At 47.3% G+C, this 21,328-nt stretch overlaps 1 protein-coding gene across 9 annotated transcripts in view; it reads right to left on the bottom strand.

Annotated features, from left to right (window-relative positions):
- Positions 1-19,126, bottom strand: part of FLNB (filamin B) — a 125,403-nt gene extending 106,277 nt beyond the window's left edge. For 7 of the 9 annotated variants that reach the window (XR_016021307.1, XR_012489718.2, XM_019724158.3 and 4 more), the window contains exon 1: positions 18,657-19,098. Coding sequence is in view for 7 of the 9 variants with exons in the window: in XM_019724158.3 (XP_019579717.3) it covers positions 18,657-18,948 (292 nt within the window). In the remaining 2 variants the exon portion in view is untranslated. Of the gene's footprint in view, positions 1-18,656 lie in introns of all 9 variants that reach the window. The other 2 variants (XM_019724157.3, XM_019724160.3) reach the window with 2 other exon arrangements.
- Between the last annotated feature and the right edge of the window lie 2,202 nt (positions 19,127-21,328).

Raw genomic sequence — 21,328 nt, 5'->3', positions numbered from 1 at the left:
GAGAAAGCAGATCAGTAATTGTTTGGGATGGGAGTGGACAGGGAACAATGAGAGGGAGGAATTACACAGAGGCAGAGACACAAAGGAACTTTTGGGGCCGGATAGATATGTTTACCACATTGGTTATGGTAATGATTTCCTAATGTTTGTATGTGTGTATGTATGTATGTATGTATGTATGTGTGTATCAAAACCTATCAAACTATACTTTTTAAAAAGTCATTCTGACAGTCAGAAACTCAGCAAGGCTCTTCTTTCAGAGGAAACATGGTACATGACTGATATTTAGAACTTGAGATTTTGCCCTGTGTTCAGTGGGTACAATCACTTCTTTTTTTTTTTTTTTACAAAATGATCACAATAAATACAGGTTAACATTTGTCACCATACACAATGACAATTTTTTTTTCTTTGACGGAACTTTTAAGATGCAATACAGTACTCTCTTAGCAACTCTCAAATATGTAATACAGTATTATTAACTATAATCACCATGCTGTACATTATATCCCAGGACTTATTTATAACTGGAAGTTTGTGCTTTTTGATCCTCTTCACCCATCAGCCATATAACCCCATTTTCACCCATTTTACCCACCCTCCACCTGGCAACCACCAATCACATTCATCCATCAATGGACACTTAGGTTGTTTCCATGTCCTGGTTATTGTAAATAATGCTGCAATGAACATGAGGGTGCAGATATCTTTTTCGAGTTAGTATTTTTATTCCCTTTGAATAAAGACCCAAAAGTGGAATTGCTGGATTTTAATTTTTTGGGGAACCTCCATACTGTTAGTGGTTATACCAAATTACATTCCCCCCACCAGTGCACTCGGGTTCCCTCTTCTCCACATCCTTGCCAACACTTATTTCTTATATTTTTCATAACAGCCATTCTAAGAGGTATGAGGTTTGTGATTTTGATTTGCATTTCCCTGACAATTACTGATGTCAAGCATGTTTTCATCTACGTGTTGGCCATCTGAACGTCTTCTTTGGAAAAATGTCTACGCAGATCCTCTGCCCACTTATTTTTTTAAATTGGATTGTCTGGGTTTTTTTGCTATTGAGTTATCCGAGTTCTTTACATATTTTGGATATTGACCCCTTATCAGATACATGATTTGCAAATATTTTTCTCCCAGTTGGTAGGCTGCCTTTCATTTTGTTGGTTTTCTTTGCTGTGCAGAAAGTTTTTAGTTTGATGTTGTCCCACTTGTTTATTTTTGCTTTTGTTGCCTTCCAACTGTACACTTTTGAATACGTCATTTGTTGTATGTCAAATATACCTCAATAAATTAGTTTTCTTAAACAATAAACACTTCTGAGCTCTGGGACACCAAGGCCACAGCCCCCTAGTTAGGGACCGCCAAAGCACAAAATGGACAGACTTGATTTGGGCCAGAATACAAAGGTGTTCCTAGAATGCCACTCTCTCGTAACACTCATTCCAAGGTCGAACCATTCCTTACTCTGGATTTTACTACTTTTAAGGGCAATGGAAATATTTCAACAGTCCCTTGAGCTATTTCCCTGAGAAATAACTCCTTCACTTAGACAACAAGCAATTGACTGGAAGCTCCCGGAAGCAAATGTTAAAAGCTCTCTTTGCCTTTGAGAAACTAAAGCCTGCCATGTTCACAAGCTACGCCATGGGAGGGGACTTACATTCTAAGGTTATTAGCTCAGGAGTTTCAACACACACTTGGAGAGTAGGATAGAGAAATCCTGCTATGTGAATGTCTTTTGTCTTAATACCATCCTGACATCTTGAGGATGATCTGTTTTCTTTCTTACAAGTTAGGCCCAAGCTTGTCTTTAAAACAAACAAACAAAATAATAAAAGTAGGGCACTTTTCTCCTTTCCCTTGGTTAAGCAATGCATTGCACCAGCATTAAAATTTTAGATACACTTTCTATAAGGGAAGTATTTCCAACAAACATACACACAAAGGGGAGAGGGGTGGCAGAAAAAAAATACAATATAACCACCATGCAACTGAAGACATACAAAGTTACAACAGGTTGCAAGCCCTTGCACACCCCTTCATGACCGCATACTGCCATGCCCCTCTCCCCCTCCCCCACGCAACCGCTATCCAAAGTTTGGTGACGGTCATTCTCATGAACATATCTGTATTTCTATCACATATGAAAATCTTTACGTAACAATATCGCCGCATGTGTATCTTCCTGCAATTAGTTTTTTCTGTGCAACATTGTAAAACTGATCCAGGGTGATACATTCGGAGACACTGCTGGCGCCTGCCACCATCTTGGCCCATGTCTGATTTCAGCCACAGTCACCGAGGGCAGTTCTATGCCAGCTCAGATCACCTCCCGAGACCATCTACCAACTCAAGCACAAGGCTTTTCTATTTCCTTTTTGCCCCAGCAGAGCCGACATGCACGGGCGCCCAGCCTGGAAGTTCGAAGGAATTAATGCCTCCATCATTGGGGAGCAGGAGCTGTTAGATCTCCAGCTTCTTGTCCTCCGCCAGGTGGACAATTCCAGAGGCGTTCTACATATTTCTCGGGAGGTCCCAGAGGTGGCAATCCTGATAATTCACCAAATACTGGAGTCTCCTTCCCTGGCTCCCTGGCCGGTCCTCCCTCCTGCACCCCTTGGGTGCAGGTGCTCGTGGCCAGCCCACTCTCGGGAGAACCCAAACTAAGCAGAGTTCTAGTTGATTCATTTTTGTTGCTCTGCATTCCATTTTTGCTGACATAATTTATTTTAAAAGGACAAGCCCTTTTTACGATGGAGTGTTATAAGAAAACAAGTTTCTAAGTGACAGAAATTAATATCAAATGATGGAATATAACACTACACACAGTCTGATTCCTAAGTTATGTACAAAAGTTACATGTGTACGTGTATAGAAAAATGATAGGGAATGTTAACACTTCCTTTGTTATCTCTGGACAGGGAGACTGTAAGCAACTTTTCCTCTTTCATTATTTGTATGCAATTTTCCCATTCCTCTGCAAAAACATATACAGTTGACCCTTGAGCAACGCAGGGGTTAGGGGCACTGGAGCCCTATATATAACTGCACAATAACGTCTGACTCCCCCAAAACTTAAGTATTCCCTTGATATCCACGGTACTGGTTCCAGGAGCCCCAGAGGATACCAGAATCCTCAGGGGCTCAAGACCCCTGTGTAAAATGGTGATCAACAAACACATACAGTCAGCCCTCCAAACCCACAGGCTCCCAATTGCTGGTGGAAAACAGTACATGTATTTACTGAAAAAACCTGTGTATAAGTGGACCTGCGCATTTCAAACCCGTGTTGTTCAAGGGTCAACTGTATTACTCCTAACTAGGGGAAACAAACAATAAATGCTATGCAAATATACAACTGACACGGGTATAGTCCTACACTGAACCAGCATGGAGGAGGTCTTGTGGGAGGAGGAGGCAGGAGCACCTCAGGGACCCAGGGCCTGATGGGAGTCTGGATCTGGCCTCCCAACAGGACGTGTGGGCAGCCAGTAAGCGACTCCACCCCAGCTCCGGAGAAGGCCTCCCCATTCTGAGAGGATCCGTCCCCCTTGCCAGATACTGGTTAAAAAATGCCATGTGATCCAATTTGGGCCAATGAGACATAAGGAAAAGTCCATTGCCGGCTTCTGAAAACGTTGTTCTTGACTCATAAGAAACTCCCAAGAACTATCACTCAACCTCATGAAAACTCTCTGCTATGGGAAACCACAAGGGAATCAGCCTTAGAACTAATGAAACCAAGAGAGCAGAGACCCAAAGAACCTGGGTCTTCGGTGACCTCACTGAGCCACTGGGTCCCAGAAACCCATAACCCGCTCTCTGTCTGCCCTTGCTGATGGGAAGCAATTCATTTTCTTGCAGGTGAGCTAGTTTGGGGTCCCATTCCTTGCAGTAGAAAGGATTCTAATTGTCCCCCTCCCCCCAAGGCTCTTCTTCTTGTCCATTTCATCCTGATTTGACCCACACACACTATCTTAGGGGTCATGGCGTCACTTGTCCCAAACCTCATATCCCTTCTGAACGCCCTGATGCCAGTCAGCAGGAGCTAACCAAACCCATGTCTGACACCCCCTTTACCTCACTCTGCCAGCCTACAGTAGGAAACACCTGACTCCTTCCATCAGGAAAGTGTGGGACTGGGGCGGCCATTGGCTCAGTGGTTAGAGTGCAGCGCTCTTAACAACAAGGTTGCCCGTTCAATCCCCACATGGGCCACTGTGAGCTGCGCCCTCCACAACTAGACTGAAACAACTACTTGACTGGGAGCTGACGGGTCCTGGAAAAATACACTTAAATAAAAGTTAAAAAAAAAAAAAAAATATATATATATATATATATGAAAAGTGTGGGATTACCTGGCAGCACTTCCTGAATACGTCCCATGTTGCAAGTACTTTATAAAATTTAGCTCATTAAATCTTCACACCCACTCTTACAGGTAAATCTATGATTATCCCCAGTTTACAGGAGAGAACACTGAGCGCTGAGCCTCCAGAGAAATCGTGTAACTCTATCCCAGATGACACAGTAAAACCCAGATTCAATCCCAGAGCTGCCTGACTCCCAAGTCCTGACTCCTAAGCACAACTTCCCTCTTCCCAGAAATCCAAGGGGAGCAGGTGGAGCCTTTAGCTGGCAGATGGACAGAAAGTTCAGGCTCAGCCTCATACCCGACTACCTCAAAAATACCATTCATTCCTAGGGCTTAGCCTGAGGCATTTCAGAGGTCCAATCTTGGGGTATATCTTGCTTTGCAGAAATGACAGGACATGCTAATCAGAGGGAAAGAATTCGTGTTGCAAAAATTCAGGCCATTTTGTTTACTTCATCTACTTCAATTGACATGGACTCCAAGCGAGCTCAAAACTCAAATCAGGCTTTGGGGAAATAAGGTTGGTTACTATTACAAAAAGGGTTAAGATGGATCATTACCTTAACACCACAAGAACAACAATGACACAGCTTTAATATATTTAGTTTCCTTAGAATCATTCTGAACTGAAATAGGTTTATCGCTCATTTCAAAAAAATTCAAATTAAAAAGTATCATTTTCTAAATAACCTCTCCACACAAGAAAATTTAGTTCTGTGGTTTTCTTACTGAAACCTCTGTGGCCTGTCCTGCTCTTCACTTTACACCCAATCCACTCTCCGACTCCCATTAGACCGTGGGCTCCCAAGGTCAGTGACCCAGGTCAGTGCCCAAGACCCAAGACCCTCCCCTCCTAGCTGCTTCCACAGCTCCTGGCACACTTCCGGCACTCAGGAAAGGCGCCACAAGTAATTGTTGAACAAAGCACCTATACATTACTCCTCTGAGCTCCTGGGGACCCTCCATCAGTCCCTCTGCACCAGAGAGAACACTATTCTCTTTCCATTTCTTTCTCAATCCTTCTGAGTAGGTCAAGGAGAAAGGCTCAGTGTAGTGCTCAGTTACTCTGAACACCTCTCTATCTCTGGCTAATTCTCCTTTTTAACCAAAAGACTAGGCCTCCCACGGAGAATAGGCAACAGCCTAGCTGGAATTTAATAACACTGTTTTGGGTTTATTTATGGTTACCTTCGATTTACCTAGTGACACTGTTTTTCCATTATGATAGTGACACAGAGTCTCTTTTTCAAATACATTTGTTTCAAAAGTGAGCCAACTGCAGGGGGAAAATGTTAAGAGAAAATGAAATAGACACAAGCATGGGATATGGCAAAAAATAGGAACAGTGGCTCCTTTATGAACGAACGACGAAAGTTTGGGAAACATAGACCAAGTCCAGTTCTCCCACTGTACAGATGGGTAAAAAAGCTGAGAGGTGCCAATACTGGTAGAAGCAGGCCTGGACTAGGATCCAGTGTCTGGCTCCTGCCATCTGCCTGGGACCCTCAATCTTGCCAAACCCAGCTTGTTCTGGGTCTTTCCCAGGATCAGAAACTGGTCTCCAGAAGCAGAGCAGGTTAACACCTTCTGATCTGATTGATAACGCCTAACTGATGGTCAACTTCAGTAGCTGGTGCAACAAAAGCTATTGTGCAAGTGTGTAAATTTTTATCTTGTCACATGGAAACAGCATCCAGGCTGACTAATTTCCTGTCATTAAAATGTGAATACCTGCATTAGTCACTCACTCAAGTAAAACCCTCACAAATTCTACCTTTAGGAAAGGTGTTGGGTATTCTCTGCCCCCGCAAGAGATGACCTAAAAATGACACTCCCCTAAAAAGCTATAGTATTTGAAACCTGGCCCAACCGAGGAAACAGCAGGAAGGTTGTCTTCAAGAGGCAACTGAGGGAAGGAAGCAGGTAGGTCCGCCAGACACAGACAGATTCCTTTGGCCTGGCAGGGCTAAGACTAGCGTACCCCTGAAAAGAACTGAGAATGATTCCCCCCACCACCAACCTCCCACATCCCTTCTAGTCTTAGGAGCCACAGATTTTGCTGTTTGCCAGCCTCCACCGGTCACTGTGGCCCAGCAACCTTGATACTGTTTGTACAGGGTGTGACCCCAGGTGTCCAGTTTCCAAGCACTACTATAAAAATATTGTCACCAGCTCCAGGACACCAGGTTAGACAGTGCTGAGTTAAAGACCACACCCAAGGCAGCAAAAATCCTGGCAGGTGGTACAGGAAGCCCTACCATGATGATTCCAGAGGTCCAAGGGCCAGGACTAGCAGGGAGAGAAAGCAGAGCCCAGAGCAAGGCAGGGACCAGCCAGGCACCAGGGGTGCGTGTGGCGGGTGCGGTGGGAGCAGCTGGTACACAGCCCTTTGCTCCAGATTGGAAGCACACTCGGCAGGCAGCATTGCCTCACCTCCAGCACTGCTGCTCCTCCTTCAGCCTCCTTGCTCAAGCTCTGAAAAGGCTAAGTGGGAGGTGTGGGTTCCCGGTAATGATGCTAATGCTATCACTGCAATAGTAGCAGCTGGCATTTACTGACCGCTTCCTATGCCCAGGGTGGTGCTGAAGGGCTTTGGATGCACGTACTCGTTACACCTTAGAACTCAGGGAGGCAGAACATTTCATCACACTGTGCATACGGAACACAGGCTCCTAGAGGTGCAACAGCTGGCTGAGGTGAGCCAGCTCTCAAGGTGCAGAGCCAGAACTCAGACCTGCGTGTTTGCACATCACCTGGGTCGCGTTACAGTCACTTCCACGAGAGCAAAGCCAGAACAAAGAAATGGAAGGGAAGGACAGTCCTAGAGACAAAAAGAAAGGATTAAAGAAAGAAGGGAGGGGCAAAGGAGCTAGTTAAAAAAAAAAGAGAGAGAGAGAGAGAGATCCTTTAGCCAAACAGGACAAAAGTGAAAGTGAGGAGGGAAGGCACCAAGAACACATCTTGCTTTCTATCCTTAAAGGAAGCTTGGCCAGAAGACCAGCAAATGCCTCTGGCCCATGGTTCCTAACCAACAGCTACTCAAAAACCCAGGTCACTTCTTCTAAAAACAACCCATTTGGTATGATGTATCTTTGACCAATTTCTGGGTGTATTCCCACCCACCTTTCCCCTTCCAAGATAAGTCACTTCTTCCTCCAGTCTGAGGGGGTCACCATAGGTCCAGGAAGCAGGAGCGGGGAGCGAAGGAAGGCGACAACCAGCTCTTACCACCTGCCAAGGACTGGCCCAATGCTTTATAGGGATTGTATCATTTAATCTTCAACAACACCAGGAGTGGGGTACTATTATAGCCTGGGACACTGAACCTCAGAGAGGTCAAGCAACTTGCCCCAAGTCTCCCAGCGAGTAAGTAGCAGGGACTAACTGACCCATAGTCATACACTCAAATAGCTCAATCTGTATCCAGAAGTGGTTTCCATTCCATCTCCTTTGCCTCAAACAAGATTAAGACAAGATGATTCCATAGACCTGGTGTCCTGTAGGCTGCTGAGAAAATGATGTCTCCAAAAGCACAAATCCCATGAAGGCTGCATATAATTTTCAGACTTCTGAAAGTTCCCAGGCAGGCAAGAGTGAACCAAGCTTCCCACCGACAAGATGTTAAAGAGATACATTTAAATTGCTAATGGAGCTGAGCAACTAAAAGGTAAATGAATTTCTATGCTGCACTAACCATGAGACCAGGTCACAAGAGTTACCAAACATAATAACTATTAAGAGACACTGACAGTCCCAATAAAAGTAGGTCCCTGAAAATTTTTAAAAGACAGAAAATGGCTGAAACACTCCCACTCCGTGGTTGACCAAATCGTATTTCTAGACCAAGGGAGACTTGCAAACCATAATGAGCTTCAACTAAGACCTCCAATTTTAATGTTGGCCACAGCTCAGCAATAACTCAAGGATGAGTCTTGCTACAACCATCAGTATGACCGAAACGATTTCACAAAACAATTCCAGTCCACAGCCTCTTTTTTCCTGAGAAAATGCATCTTTCTCTTCCTCAAACAGGTCGAAAGGCAGCTATAAGCAAAACTCCCTCAAAGTAGAAAGAGATTTCTTAAGATTCTTCACAGGTGATGTGTTTTTAATTTGTATTTCTTCATGTTCTTGCAATTTTTTTTTTTTTTTACAAAGAACTCCAAATGCAACTTTTTAATGTCAAAAAAAAAAAACTTGTTAGAAGTGAATTTCGAAGATATGATGAGCTTTCCTTTAGGGACAAAATTCTCAGACAAGGGCTTGAGTCAGTCTTCTGGCACTTGGGTGTGCCTCAGTTTTCCTGTCTGTATAATGGGGACTGCAACACTAACTACATCTCAGGGTTGCAATGAGGTTTCGTTTAGCTATTATTGGAAAGCATTTATCACAATGCCAGGTACTAGGAGGTGCTCAATATACAGATACACTATTATTAATGAAACTATCTATTACTATGATTATAGTGAGTCTCAGTGGCTTCCTTTTTATTCATTTTCTGAGCCTCACTTGAAAGCTTGGAAAAGGCCTTGTTATCTAATAACTGAAGCAAATCATAGATGTTCGGAGACTGACTATGAAGTGCTGAGTTCTTTAAGTTCAACATTGCCGTCCCCAAAATGAGGTGTTTTACTGGGACCCCAGACCCAGTGGATCATGACATTTCACTCCCATTTCACTATAGGCTGCAAAGGATCACTATTCTGCATTTTCTAAAAGCAAATATATTACAAACAAATCAATATACCAAACTTATTATTCAACCCACCTATGCAAGAAGCTGTTTATTTATTTAATACATTATTTATTATAGTCCTACTAAGTGCTGAGCTCAGAGCCACATAGGTAAACAAGAGTTACAGGGCCTGTCCCGGGAGCAGTCATGACCCAGTGGGAGAGCAAGACAGGCAAGTTAGGAGACCAGGGCAGCTCAGGAAGCTATGGAATGGCATGGGGTGGGGGTGGGGAGACTGTGGGTGTCCAGGAGAGGGCCTCATGCCCTCCAACCTCAGGTGTAACTCCCCATGGATGTCCCAAGGAAAAAAATTAAGAGGCACAGGAGAGGCAATTACGGTAAGAGATCCAGGGCTGCAGGAAGTGTAACATGAAACCTGGATCATTTCCTGTAAAGGACTCCCTGACTGGAGAGGGCTCCCCAGGGGCCGGCCAGTTGCCTCCTTTAGTGGAGATAAGGAATGTGACAAGCCACTGCCCAGGTGCTTGCAAGGCACGACCCAGCCAGGCTCAGCGTCTCAGAACTCTTTCTGGTTCTGCCCCGTGGATGGCTGGAAGCCCCACCGAGGGGCCCCCTGTCCCACCAGCAGTACATCCGTGATCTTGCAGCCTCTGCCTCTTCTGATGAGGACTCTCATACAGAACCCAGAACTCTGTTCAATTAACAGAAGCACCAAGTCACGAAGGCCTCTTGGAGTCTGAGTCCAACCTCAGCACCTGAGGTTCCCCTGGGGGGGGGGGGGGGCCGGGCCTGGCCCCCTGCTTCTGGCCTGTTTTCCCCCACCAAGCAAACAATCACTGTTCTCTTGAGCAAGAAACACCAGGCCCAGTCAAGCTCCCAGCAGGCTGCAGAATGCCAAATAATTCTTGTTTCCCTGGAATATTTGATAAATCACTTCAGGGAGACACAGGGAAATCAGGGTGATTCACACTAGCAGTGCAGTACCCGCATGATAAGAACTTGACTGTTTTCTTGGGGGCAGTAGAGGAGATGGAGCAATCTGATTTTAGCCCTGGAGAATCCTTTCATACCTCAGCCTCCCTGGGAGGCCTGTCTCTGCCTGGGTCACAAGCAGCATGTGGCCGAAAATAACACCATTCCTGTTTGTCAGAAGGAAAGCGGACTGCTGCTTGCCTTTTTTAATCTTAAAATCTGAATTTATGGGCTGCAGCAAATTTACATAGTCCCTGCCACACATCCCCACCCATTTCCCTATAGCTCAAAAGCCAAAATTCCACAGTGTTCCAAATAATTCCCAACCTCTTTGGTTGCCTTTATATCGAAACGGAAATTCCAGAAAAGTTGTCTGGCGTGGCAAAAGCTGACCAGCCTTATGAAAATACCCAGAAAGGTGACCCATTTAGTCAAAAGAGCTTTCAGATCTCCATGAGAAAAGGAATTCATGCCAGCATAAAGGGCCTTCAGAAAGGGAGAACAGGAGTGTTGTGTTAACGCCCAGACCTTTCAACAAGCCAGCCCTGCAAATTCTGGGGAGCTGAGCAGCGAGTGGAGTCGAGTCGAGTCGAGTCGAGTCTCGGCTGGCCAGCCAGACCAGCTTTCTCTCTCAGGACGGCTGCAGGAGAAACCCTGGGGACCCCAGTTCAGCTCTGGAGCACACAGCTCAGCGCTGGTACACGGCAAGGGGCCTGCCTACAAGGCTCCTTGAAGATGAGCAGGGAGCTGCCTGCGGGTTTGGGTTGGAAGCAGGTGGCTGCTTGTGCCAGGGCTGCCAGACTGACAAAAACCAGCCAGGAAAGACAGGTTCTGCTCCCCAGCAAACACCACCCAATACAGCCTCCACCGGTTGATGTTAAAAGGTAGCAGATGGCAAGGATGTGGGGTAAGGTCATTTCTGATAGAGCACAGCTGTGCCAATGGCGCTGTCACCAAGGGCCTCCCAGCATGGCTGGATATCAACAAACCCCTCCATGTCCCCCAAATGGTACGCACTGCAAACCCCACAGTACTACAGCAGGAGGAACTGCAGGGGCACCTCCTCTTCACCTCTGGCTTCCAGGCCTCACAAAGAAAGCCCTGTCTAGCTCCCCAAAACAGCCTTCAGCTGGTCCCTACTGTCCAAACCTGCAGTGAAAGCAGTACTACCCCTGGGAACCAAACAAAGGCAGGGAAAGAACTAGAGAGATGTCTCCAGAACTGGAGAGAAGGTCTGCATTAAAGCTCTAAGGTGCTGGAAAAGGTAAAGCAAATAGGCGAAAAAAACTTTTGTTTTGAAGAAGGAAATTTCAATTTCACTAATTCAAATGAATACCGTTTCAAGCAAAATAAAAAGAATAGCACTAAAGCAGTAGAAGTCTCTCACTACAATGTATCTATTTTACAAGTGGGGAACCCAATTTGGACATAAAAAAATACTTTACAGCTTGATGCAGGCAGGTGTGAAGTGAGGCAGGCTTGAGCCTCAGTGTTCTCACCTGTTAAAGGAACCAGATATAAAGCCACTCACTTTGCGGGGTTCATGAGGATTAGAATAGAGGGAAGGCACTCAGGACAATGCTTAGCAGACAGCAGAGAGGGGACATGCTGGCTATTGTGTTAGCGGGTGGGTGTGCACACCTCAAAATCTGGTACACAAATGGCATCACCAGTGTGTGTCTTTGGCACCAGGAACAGCGAAGGAATATGCAGGAAAGGCTGTGTTCTCCTTGCCAAGCTGTCTACCTGAGCCAGGTTTGGGTGATGGGGGGAAGGGAGGAAATCAAACACGCTATCAGAATAATTCAGTCTCACGGCCAGTCTTGACTAAGTGAAAAAAACCAATCTGCTTCTTTGCTTCCAGTACAAAAAATTCTGACTAAGGACATTCTACCTCATGGGGACTGATCAAAATGGGATCAGGCAAGACAAGCGTTCTTTGGTAAATTTTGTAATCAGACAATGGGTGTAAGGAAAATCTCATCAAATCATTTTTATAAGTTTGCAGAAGAGTTATGGCAACCATCTACCTTTAACTTATCAAATGAACACACTTAAGGTAACTGCTATAAGGCTCTTAGAAAAAAGGAACTTTAGATACAGCTCGGTATATTTCTTGCAAAAAAAAAAAATCACAATACCAAGTGGGCATGATTAAAATACCAATGGTTCCATCCTTTATACCACACCTACTCTCACCTACTGTTTATCACTTTAGTCATAAAGAGAATCATTTGGTTTTCTAATCATCTTTCCAAGAAGTTCTCTCCCTAGACATGCACTCAATTTCCCAAGAAAAGCAAACTAGGCACTGTAAAAATACAAGGTTGCTTCCCAAGCCCCAGAAGAAGAAAGTACTGTTGTTTATTATACAATAAACTGAGCCAATCTGGTGATTACTGAGCATGTTTAACGAATAACTACATTTACAACAGTAATGTAAGATGGCTTCTAGTAGAAAGGCAATGTTAATGATCAGAAGAGCAGGAGACACCATACATTTAGATTGAAATGGCTCATTCCATTGGATTTGTTTATTTGATTCAATTTACTGTTGGAGGGAGAGGTTCTAATTATAGATCCACCTTTTTAACTGAGGATAACTAAAGATGAAACTAAATGCAGAATGGCAAGATGGGGGTGGAGAGAAGAAAAAAGAAATACAGAAACACAGGCCCTCAAGGGGCCTCTAAATGGGGTACATTGCACCCCAAGGGCACACAGGATAATCCAATAAAGCCCAGGAAAAAAACAGATCTTGTATCTGGATTTGTCATCTAAAAATAAACTAAGCTTTATTAACATTTACTATATGTACTGACAGTGGCATAGGTGTATAGCTTACAAATATACATACATATATGAGGAAGGGGCACATTCACAAATTTTTTCTTGCAGGAATGACTGGAGCAACAGCTGGGACATCCCCTGATTAGATGACCCATTGCAGCTGGGCTCACCTCCCCACTTCACCCCCCCGCCCCAAGCTCGCTCAAGGAAGATGCTCTGATGGCAGCCTTCAGCCTCCGAAGGCCCCTTCCAAGTCAGCCCCCGCTTACCTCCCCACCATCCCTCTGACCTCCCTCCACCTGATACACTCTGCTCCTCCTGTGCTCATCTGGCTAATTGTCTGTTCACCTGCCTAATTCTAGTTTGGCTTAGAATTCAGCTTAACCGGCCCTTCCTCCAGGGAGCCCTCCAGACTTACCCACCGCACCCCAGCCTGAGGGGAGGTGCTCTTGATCCTCACTACTCATAGCACCGTCCGTCCACAGACAGCAGCAAACAAGGTAGGAGCAGGTTCCACGTGCAGAACCTCAGCCTTCAGCCCTGACCTACTGAATCAGACCGCCATTGGTAACAAAGTCCCCAGGTGATCTGTGTGTCTCTGGAGGTTTGAGAAGGACATTCCCCAGTGACGCATGTCTCCTCCATGCTGAGCAGTGTGTGATGCACATCAGGGACATGACATTATTCCTGTGGCTCTAGCACCGGGCCTCGCTCAGTGGGTCTTTTGCATATTTGTTGAATGAAGAAAGGGAGAAAGAAAGGATTTTGGGAGGCATCTTCATCAGACGTGCTAAGCTAAAGGGAAGGGGATGGCTAACACACCCGACGACAGCCAGAGAATAGATGGAAGACAAGGCAAAGTCCTACACTTGGGTTCAAAACCACAATCATCTTATTGGTAATGCCAGCATTATGCTATAACTTAACCAAATCAAATACAATGCTCTCAGCAACTCTAAGATAGGAACTATTATCCTTCCCTATTTTACAGATGGGGAAACAGGCTCAGAAAGGTTAAGACAGTGGACCAACGTTGCACAGCTGTAAGGGGGCAGAGAGGAGATTAGAATCCTGGCAGTCTAGCGTCAGGCCCATACTCTAAACCCTTCAGCTGTATCTAGTACAACCAGTATGTGCTGACCTGGAGGCCATTTACAGAGAAAGCAGGATGACGTGGTACCCCTGGCCATGGAGCCACTGCGGGCAGGGCCCAAAGGCTGAGCCTGAGCATCTGTTGCCCAAGGAGCAAGGCAGCCATCCTCAGCTACCCAGTGACACCCGCCTCACAGCACAGAACCAGGACCCTGGGCAGGGAGAGGGGGAGTACCCGGGAGACATAATTTGGCTCCAAATCAAAGCCCTCTGTCAGCACAGACTCTCCAGGAACGAAGGCGGCTGCTGACTGGCACGCTGGCTCCGCCGTTGCTGGAGGAGCTGCGCAGAGGCCCAACTGCCATCTGGAAGTGATTTGGCCCAGAGATTCCTGAACGGGGTGGGAGGTTGGAATGACCAGACGCCTGGAGCTCCTGTCCAGCTCTCGGAAACAAAGCTGGTGTGAATGGGCCCCCGAGGCAGCCATAACATAAAAGGGTCATCCCCTTCCGAGGAGGGGCACCTCTGGGCACTCCATAATTAACATTAGCCGACCAAGCTCGTTTCCCCATTGCAGCAGATATTAAATGTCCTCTCAGTGCGAAAACCCTCCAGCATAACTTTTGAGAATATTATTGGCCAGCACCTGATTTAACATTCACATTGCAATTACTATGTGCCCCAAATTGTTCCAGCACTTTAAAAACATGTTAACTTGTTTAATTTTTATCACAGGTAGTTACTGTCCCCATTTTAGTGACAAGGAAACCAAGGCACAGGAGTGTCTTAATAGCTACTTAGTGGCAAGTGGTATTTAAACCAAGAATCCTCTAACTCCCACAAAAGCCACCTCTGACACTAATGTGTTACTTTGTTGCAGATGGCGCTGAACTTGTTCATTCTGACAGAGCATGCTACTTTGCTATTTTTCATGCACGCTCTGGGTCTGAACTACATTGCCTAAAAGACACACTGGCATTTGCTAGGTAGTTCAGGAATTTAGAATTTAGGATTATTTGTACAATATTTTGGTGCGGGTGGGACAAAAGGAAGACAAAGGGGCTGAGGAGCACAGTGACCCACCACCCTGGAAACTGCCCAGTGACCCAAGGTCTTGGGAACACAGCACCCGGCCTGCTCTGGGGCGCTGGCCTGCAACAGGCACGTTAAGTAAACATTAGGGTCAGACCTCATCCTCTGAAAAGGAAAAAATTCCTTTTTTCTAAAGGATCAAACGAAAACACACCACCCAAACTTCTAGGCAGCCTTGATTGTCATTCTTGGGCTGGGAGACCCCTTTTTCTCCAAGTTGGCTGGGCTGCCCAATGTCAGGAAGGTTTTTTGGAAAAACAAGTAAATAAAACTGCCAGCTCTGGCAGGCAACTAAAATTAAATATGCCGAGGCCTCACTGTGAACTGCCCAGGATATAACAAGAAACTGAAGAAAATCTTTAACTTTTGGATAGAGCCTAGGATGGGCCCACCTTTTAATGAATCACAAATGTGAATAAACAGCCAGGGCTATCTTTCAGTGAATTGTAGGCAGAAAAGTCAGTCCTCTGGCGGCTTTTGACCTTTCCTTATCTCAGAGCTGGGTGCCTGAACACAACTCTATAAATGATTCCCACACTGTAGATCGTTGAGTTATCCAAAGCATACAAATCCCTATATTCATTCAAAGATACCTTCCCAGATTGTGGAGTAAAACACCATCCTTTGGGTAGCAGAAAAGCTCCCCCCACAAAAAAACAGTGAAGACAGGGCAGCCATTCCCTCAACAGATTCACCTCAACACAAGGTGGGAGATGCAAGAGATTCTGCTCTCCTCCCAACATGATGCTGATCTCAGGGGACCTTCATTACAGTTGAGGGGCTTATTCCTGTCACCTACCTCCTTAAGATCCCTGCTTTGTTCAAGGTCAGAGGCTCAAAGTGTGGGTGTCCAGCCATTATCCCAACATCCCAGACTTAAAAACAGTGTGACAGGGGCTCTGTGTTCAGGGGAGAGGGGCTGTGTTTTACTCATTTCCGACACTGGCAGGCAGATGAGTGAAGGCTCAATTTCAACAGCTGGGCAGACCTGAGTTCTAGTCACCATTTACTAGTTGGGTGACTTCCAAAAGCTACTTTACTTCTGTTTCCCTGTCTTTAAATAGAGATAATACTAATAGCAATCACAGTGATAACAGCAACCACGATTTTCTTGGCCAGGACTGGGGCAAGTGCTTAAGCCTCCCAGGGATTTAAAGCAGATTGCTACATAGACAAGGAAACCACTCCAGGATTCAAAGTGGTGACCAATGGGGTGATCAATAGAGCACATTTAACATGCCCCCACATTGGAGCTAGTGTCATCAACAGCACAACACAACACAACATAAACAGTGACTACCTGAACTGAAGTCCCAGCTGGATGTGACTTTTCTCTGAAGAGCCATTACCCAGAGCAGCCCCAGAAGCAGAGGGAAGAGGCCTCAGGCATTGCCCCCACAGGAATCCTAGCACTTGGCACATCTCCCTCAGGTCTCCAAGGGCTGGAAAACCGGTTCACTGGAGACCTTTCTGGAGAGCAACTAGGCAGCCAATGATAGGAATCATAACTGTGGTCACACCCTTTGACCCAGGAATGCCACTTCGGGGAATACAATCCAAGAAATAATTTAAAAGGAGAAAATAAAATAAAACAATGTAACTTGTGGTGGGAAGAGGTCCACAGCAAGAGGCTGCCAAGAGCCCACAGGGAAGGGGGAGGTTAACCTTGGAATGCCAGGATAATAGAGGATACTCTGGCCTGGGTGGGTTCAGGAATGAAAATCGTGAGGGTTACAAAACTGTAAGGGGCCAAAGTCTGGAATGAGACCCCCAAGTGTAGGGCACTGATGGGAAGCCATGCTGGAAGCAGCTGCAGCCTCTGTAAACAGTTGGTAAATTAGGCAGTCCAGGATTTTCTGGTGCTGTGGTTTGGGGTTTTTTTGTTTGTTTTGTTTTGTTTTTTAAAGATATTTCATGTCATATTTGGATACTCCTGGTTTACTTTAAGTTTCTTTGTTCACTTAATTAAATAAATACACATTTTTAAAACAAAGAAGAAGGGATCCAAGTTGAGCCCAGCCAGGCCTTGAGATTCCTCAAAAGGAAGCTGGTTTCTGAAAAGGAAAGAATTCCAGAATTCTGAGGTTCTCCTTCCCCAGTTATAGGAGAAGGGCTCCCAAAAGAAGACGATAGCACGCTGCACAGCTTCCCTTTGCAGAGAAGTCACCCTGCATGGGGAGGCTGGCTGGGCGGAGGCAGCTGCTTGGGCCCAGGAAGCAGCCCTACCTGCTAGGACAGGTGTGGGGGAAGGCGAGGGAGAGGCCAGAGGAGACTCAGCCTAGAGGGAACCCCTTTTCTGCTGGAGAAAAGTCCCAGCAGCCACACCCACCACCCTTTCTTCCTGCCCAGGGGTCACTATAAGGTCTGGTTTCCTCCGGAAGAGACCCCAGACCCAGGCCTGAGCCAGCTCCTCTCTGGCAAGAGGTTCACCTGGCAGAACCCACACACAATGTAGGCACACCCACGCTGTGTGCACAGACTCTCTCTGCACACACACATGCTCTGTGTGACAGCGCACACCTTCGGCAGCTTTGTCTGTGACCCTCCTGGAAGCCCTCCACTAGCCTGGGGCATAGTGAGGACCTCACCCTCATTCTTCCTCCCCAGCACAGAGGGAGAGAAACCCAACACCAACTCCCTCCCTCCACTCAGGAAGACCCTGGTGTGGGGAGGGCGGAGAGAGGAAGGCAAAGTCTCCTTTAATTGTCACCCACTTCCTTCAATTCTCAGCTGGACCCTCTCTACTTCCATGACCTTGGGCCGGTCATTTAAACTTCTGGAGCCCGTGTCTGTAAAATGGGTCTAACAACATCCCAACTCGCGGGATGTGTAAAGATTGAGATACCTAGAAGGTTGTTGATACACAGTGCCCACTAGTTTGGGCTCCTACAAGGCAGCAGTTCCATTACCACCATCACCTCTAAATTCTAACTTCAGCGGTGCGAGCGGGCTCATCCTGCGGCGCCGAGCCAGAACAGAGCTGGAAGCCCAGGGAGCGAGGACACACCCCCGCTGCTCCCCTTCCCACCTCCAGGCCCACACCCATTCCGGAGACGGCGGGGGAGGGTACCAGGTCCTGGTATCCACCTGGGCGGGGAGGCCCCAGGCTCAGAGAACGGTCCCCCCCCCCCCCAGTCCCCTCCTCCGGCCTGAGCCAACGCCCATTAGGCGGCCGCCGAGCGCACCAGCCTGGGCGCCGCGAGTCGAGCGCTCCCGGGAGCCCTGGACTAGGGCCCCACCCGCGAGGACAGCGGACCGGAGATTCCCAATTCCCCAGCTCCCGCAGGGGCACCCCAGGTGCAAAGAAATGCCACAGACCCACTTCTCCCCATGCGGTCCCAACTCAAGCCCTCCACCCACATCGCTCCAGAGACGCGCTGCTGGGCACACGGTTGGGAGCTATCACACGAGGTCGCAGCCCAGGGGTTGGCACCTGGGAGGGGATCTAGTTCTCCTACGTCCCCACCTCACCCCCGGGGACCACGTCCCCAGGCCTCAGTGCTCCCACCCAGCCCCCAGCTGGACGAGATGGGGGCGCGCGGCAGGCAGCCCCAGCCTTCCCCAGGGGCTCACGCACGGCCCCGGGATGGTACACCCGCCCGCGCCTGGCTGGGCCAGGGCACTCACCGATGGACACAAGCTTGATGTTCTCACGGTCCAGGAACTCGAGCGCCACCGACACGTTCTCGAGCTGCATCTGGCGGAAGGTGGGCCGCTGGTGGTACTTGCGGTACATGCGCTTCTGGCTGAGCACCTCGAGCAGCGCGATGAGCCGCAGCCCATCGCTCAGGTCGGTCTGCAGGTTCCCGATGCGTTTGTTCACGCACTTGAGGTGCTCGTTGCACCAACGCGTGAACGTGTTCTGCTGTATCTTCTTCCACGGCGCGTCCTCCGCCAGGTCCTTCTCGGTTACCGGCATCCTGGCGGCGGGGAGTGCGCAATGCGCAGCGAGCTGCCGGAGACTGGCGGAGGGAGGCCCTAGGACCGAGGCAGTGAGAACCAAAGCGAAGGGGGAGTGGGACTCGAACTCGCTGCTACAGTAGCCGCGACCGCGGTTGTTCTGTGGCCGCCTGTCCCTGACCGCGCGAGGCGTCTGGCCCCGCGCCTGCGCACTGAGCCGACCCGCCCCCGAAGCCCCGCCCCGTCCCAACCCTCCGGCGAGAGTTCCCGGGCCACGGTCGCCCCCTGCAGCCCAAAGAGGCCACTGCTTCCTACTGTCTTCAAGGCGTCCAGGGAATCAGCGCTCTGTGCTCACCGCCTCGGGTAAAGCAAGCTGGGAGGGAGACATCCGGCTACTTAAGGAAAAGGTCACCCGGGTCCTGGAATGAAGGGACGTGCAAAAGTAGGGAAATGGAGAGAATGGGCATGGACGGCAGCGTGGGTCGTGGGAAAGGGGCCTGCAGAGAGGGTACTTTGTCCACCTATAGGATTTTTTGGTTTTTGGTTTTTTTTGAGCTCCTGCTTTGTGCCAGGCACTGTATCAGGCACTGGAGAACGCCGTGAAGGAAACAGACATTTTACTATTCATATTAATTTAACTCATATGAATTATTATATATATTATCATTCATCGCATTTATTTAGTGTCTGCTGTGTGCCAGGCCCTCCTTGAGCCTGTGAACCAATGGTAAATAAGACAAACTTATTCCTTAACCTTGAGAAGTTCATATACTAATGGGAGAGAAAAGTAAAAATCAACTGTCACAAACAGCTTAGTTGTAGTTATAGAAATGAACAGTAGTTTGCATGTATATTAGTTTCCTAATGATGCTATAACACTTACCAAAACTTTGTCTTAAAAAAAAAACAACCCACACACAAATGTATTATCATGCAGTTCTGTAGCTTAGATGTCCCTCTCAGGTCTCACTAAGCTAAAATCAAGGTTTGGCAGGATGCATTCCTTTCTGGAGGCTCTAGGGAAGAATCCATTTCCTTGCCTTTCCCAGCTTCTAGAAGCTTCCCACATTCCTTGGCTGTGGCTTCTTCCTCTATTCTTCAAATCCAGTAATGTTGGGCTGAGTCTTTCTCACACTGTCATCTCTCTGGTTCTCCAGTCACATCTTCCTCTAATTCTTTTAAGAACCCTTGTGATTACATTGGGCCCAGTTAGTTAATCCAGAATATTTTTAAATCAGTGAGTAGCAATCTTACTCCCATCTGCAACTTTAATTCTCCTTTGCCATGTAAATTAATATTTCCGGTTCTGGAAATTAGGATGTGAACATCTTTGGGGACCATTATTCCGCCTACCGATACCATGTATTGAGCACGTGCTCTGTACTCATCCAAATTCTGTGCTAGGTGCTGGGATACAGTGGAGACCCAGGCCAGACCTCTGCTGTCAACAGCTTAGTAATTAGAAGGGTAGCAGCTAGCATTTCCTGAGTACCTGCTCTGTCCCTGTGCCAAGAGCTGGGCTAAGCAGTTTCTTTGCTGTTGGCCCCAAATGACAAGAGTTTAACTGAGGTTAAGTGACTTGCTCAGGGTACACAGCACTAACAGGACTGGATTCCAGGCCTGTAGGAGAAGCACAGGGTGCCTGGGCTCAAGAAGGGACACCTAACCCAAGGTTGGTGAGGGGAATCAAGCAGTTAGGCTTGCTGGAGGAAGAGGGGCTGTGCAAGATGGAGGTCAAGGGCTTCCAGCCCAGCAGTTGCCCAGGAGAAGCCAGCAGATTTATGGTTGTAACATTCTGTAACAGGACATTTGTACACAATGCTGAAGTGCTTTGTTCACAGCGATTGCCTCGCTCTGGAAACGCTCAGAACAGCCTGGGGAAGAGAGTGTATTACCTGGCCCTAGCCCTGGCCCAAGGTAGGGACACAGTAACTATTTGAGGGCTCATTCCCCTCTTTAGTGATTAAAGGAAGATATTTGCTGGAGGTCAACTAGTAAGGACTAGACAAAGCTCGATTTGAACCTGGATATAACTCCAAAGTCTGCATAATGTCTAAGGGCCCTCATGATGTTCCCAGCTTGGGTATTACCTTTGTCTTCACAATCTGAGCAGCAGCAGATTCACTAGAGGCATTGTTGGTAACTTTTGCTTCCCCTATACCCAAGGTTCCTAGTGTCTCAGGCTTCCCTCTACCCAAACTCATCCATCAAAACTTATGGGCCAAGTGTATACCTCCCAAAGGGACCTCCTCCTTACTAGGTGAGACTGGAGCTAATGTAATCAACTCAGCTCAATCAGCAGCTGTTAGTGTGCAAAGGTTGCCCTTTCTTGTAAAATATGTCTGCTTTCACCAGGTTTCGACACAAATAACTAAATAAGTTCTGCATATAATATCCAA

The sequence above is a fragment of the Rhinolophus sinicus genome, chromosome 5 (genome assembly GCF_057876585.1).
Source record: "Rhinolophus sinicus isolate RSI-liver-muscle chromosome 5, RSI-T2T, whole genome shotgun sequence".
NCBI lineage: Eukaryota > Metazoa > Chordata > Mammalia > Chiroptera > Rhinolophidae > Rhinolophus > Rhinolophus sinicus.
This window is presented reverse-complemented; position numbering and strand designations above follow the sequence as displayed.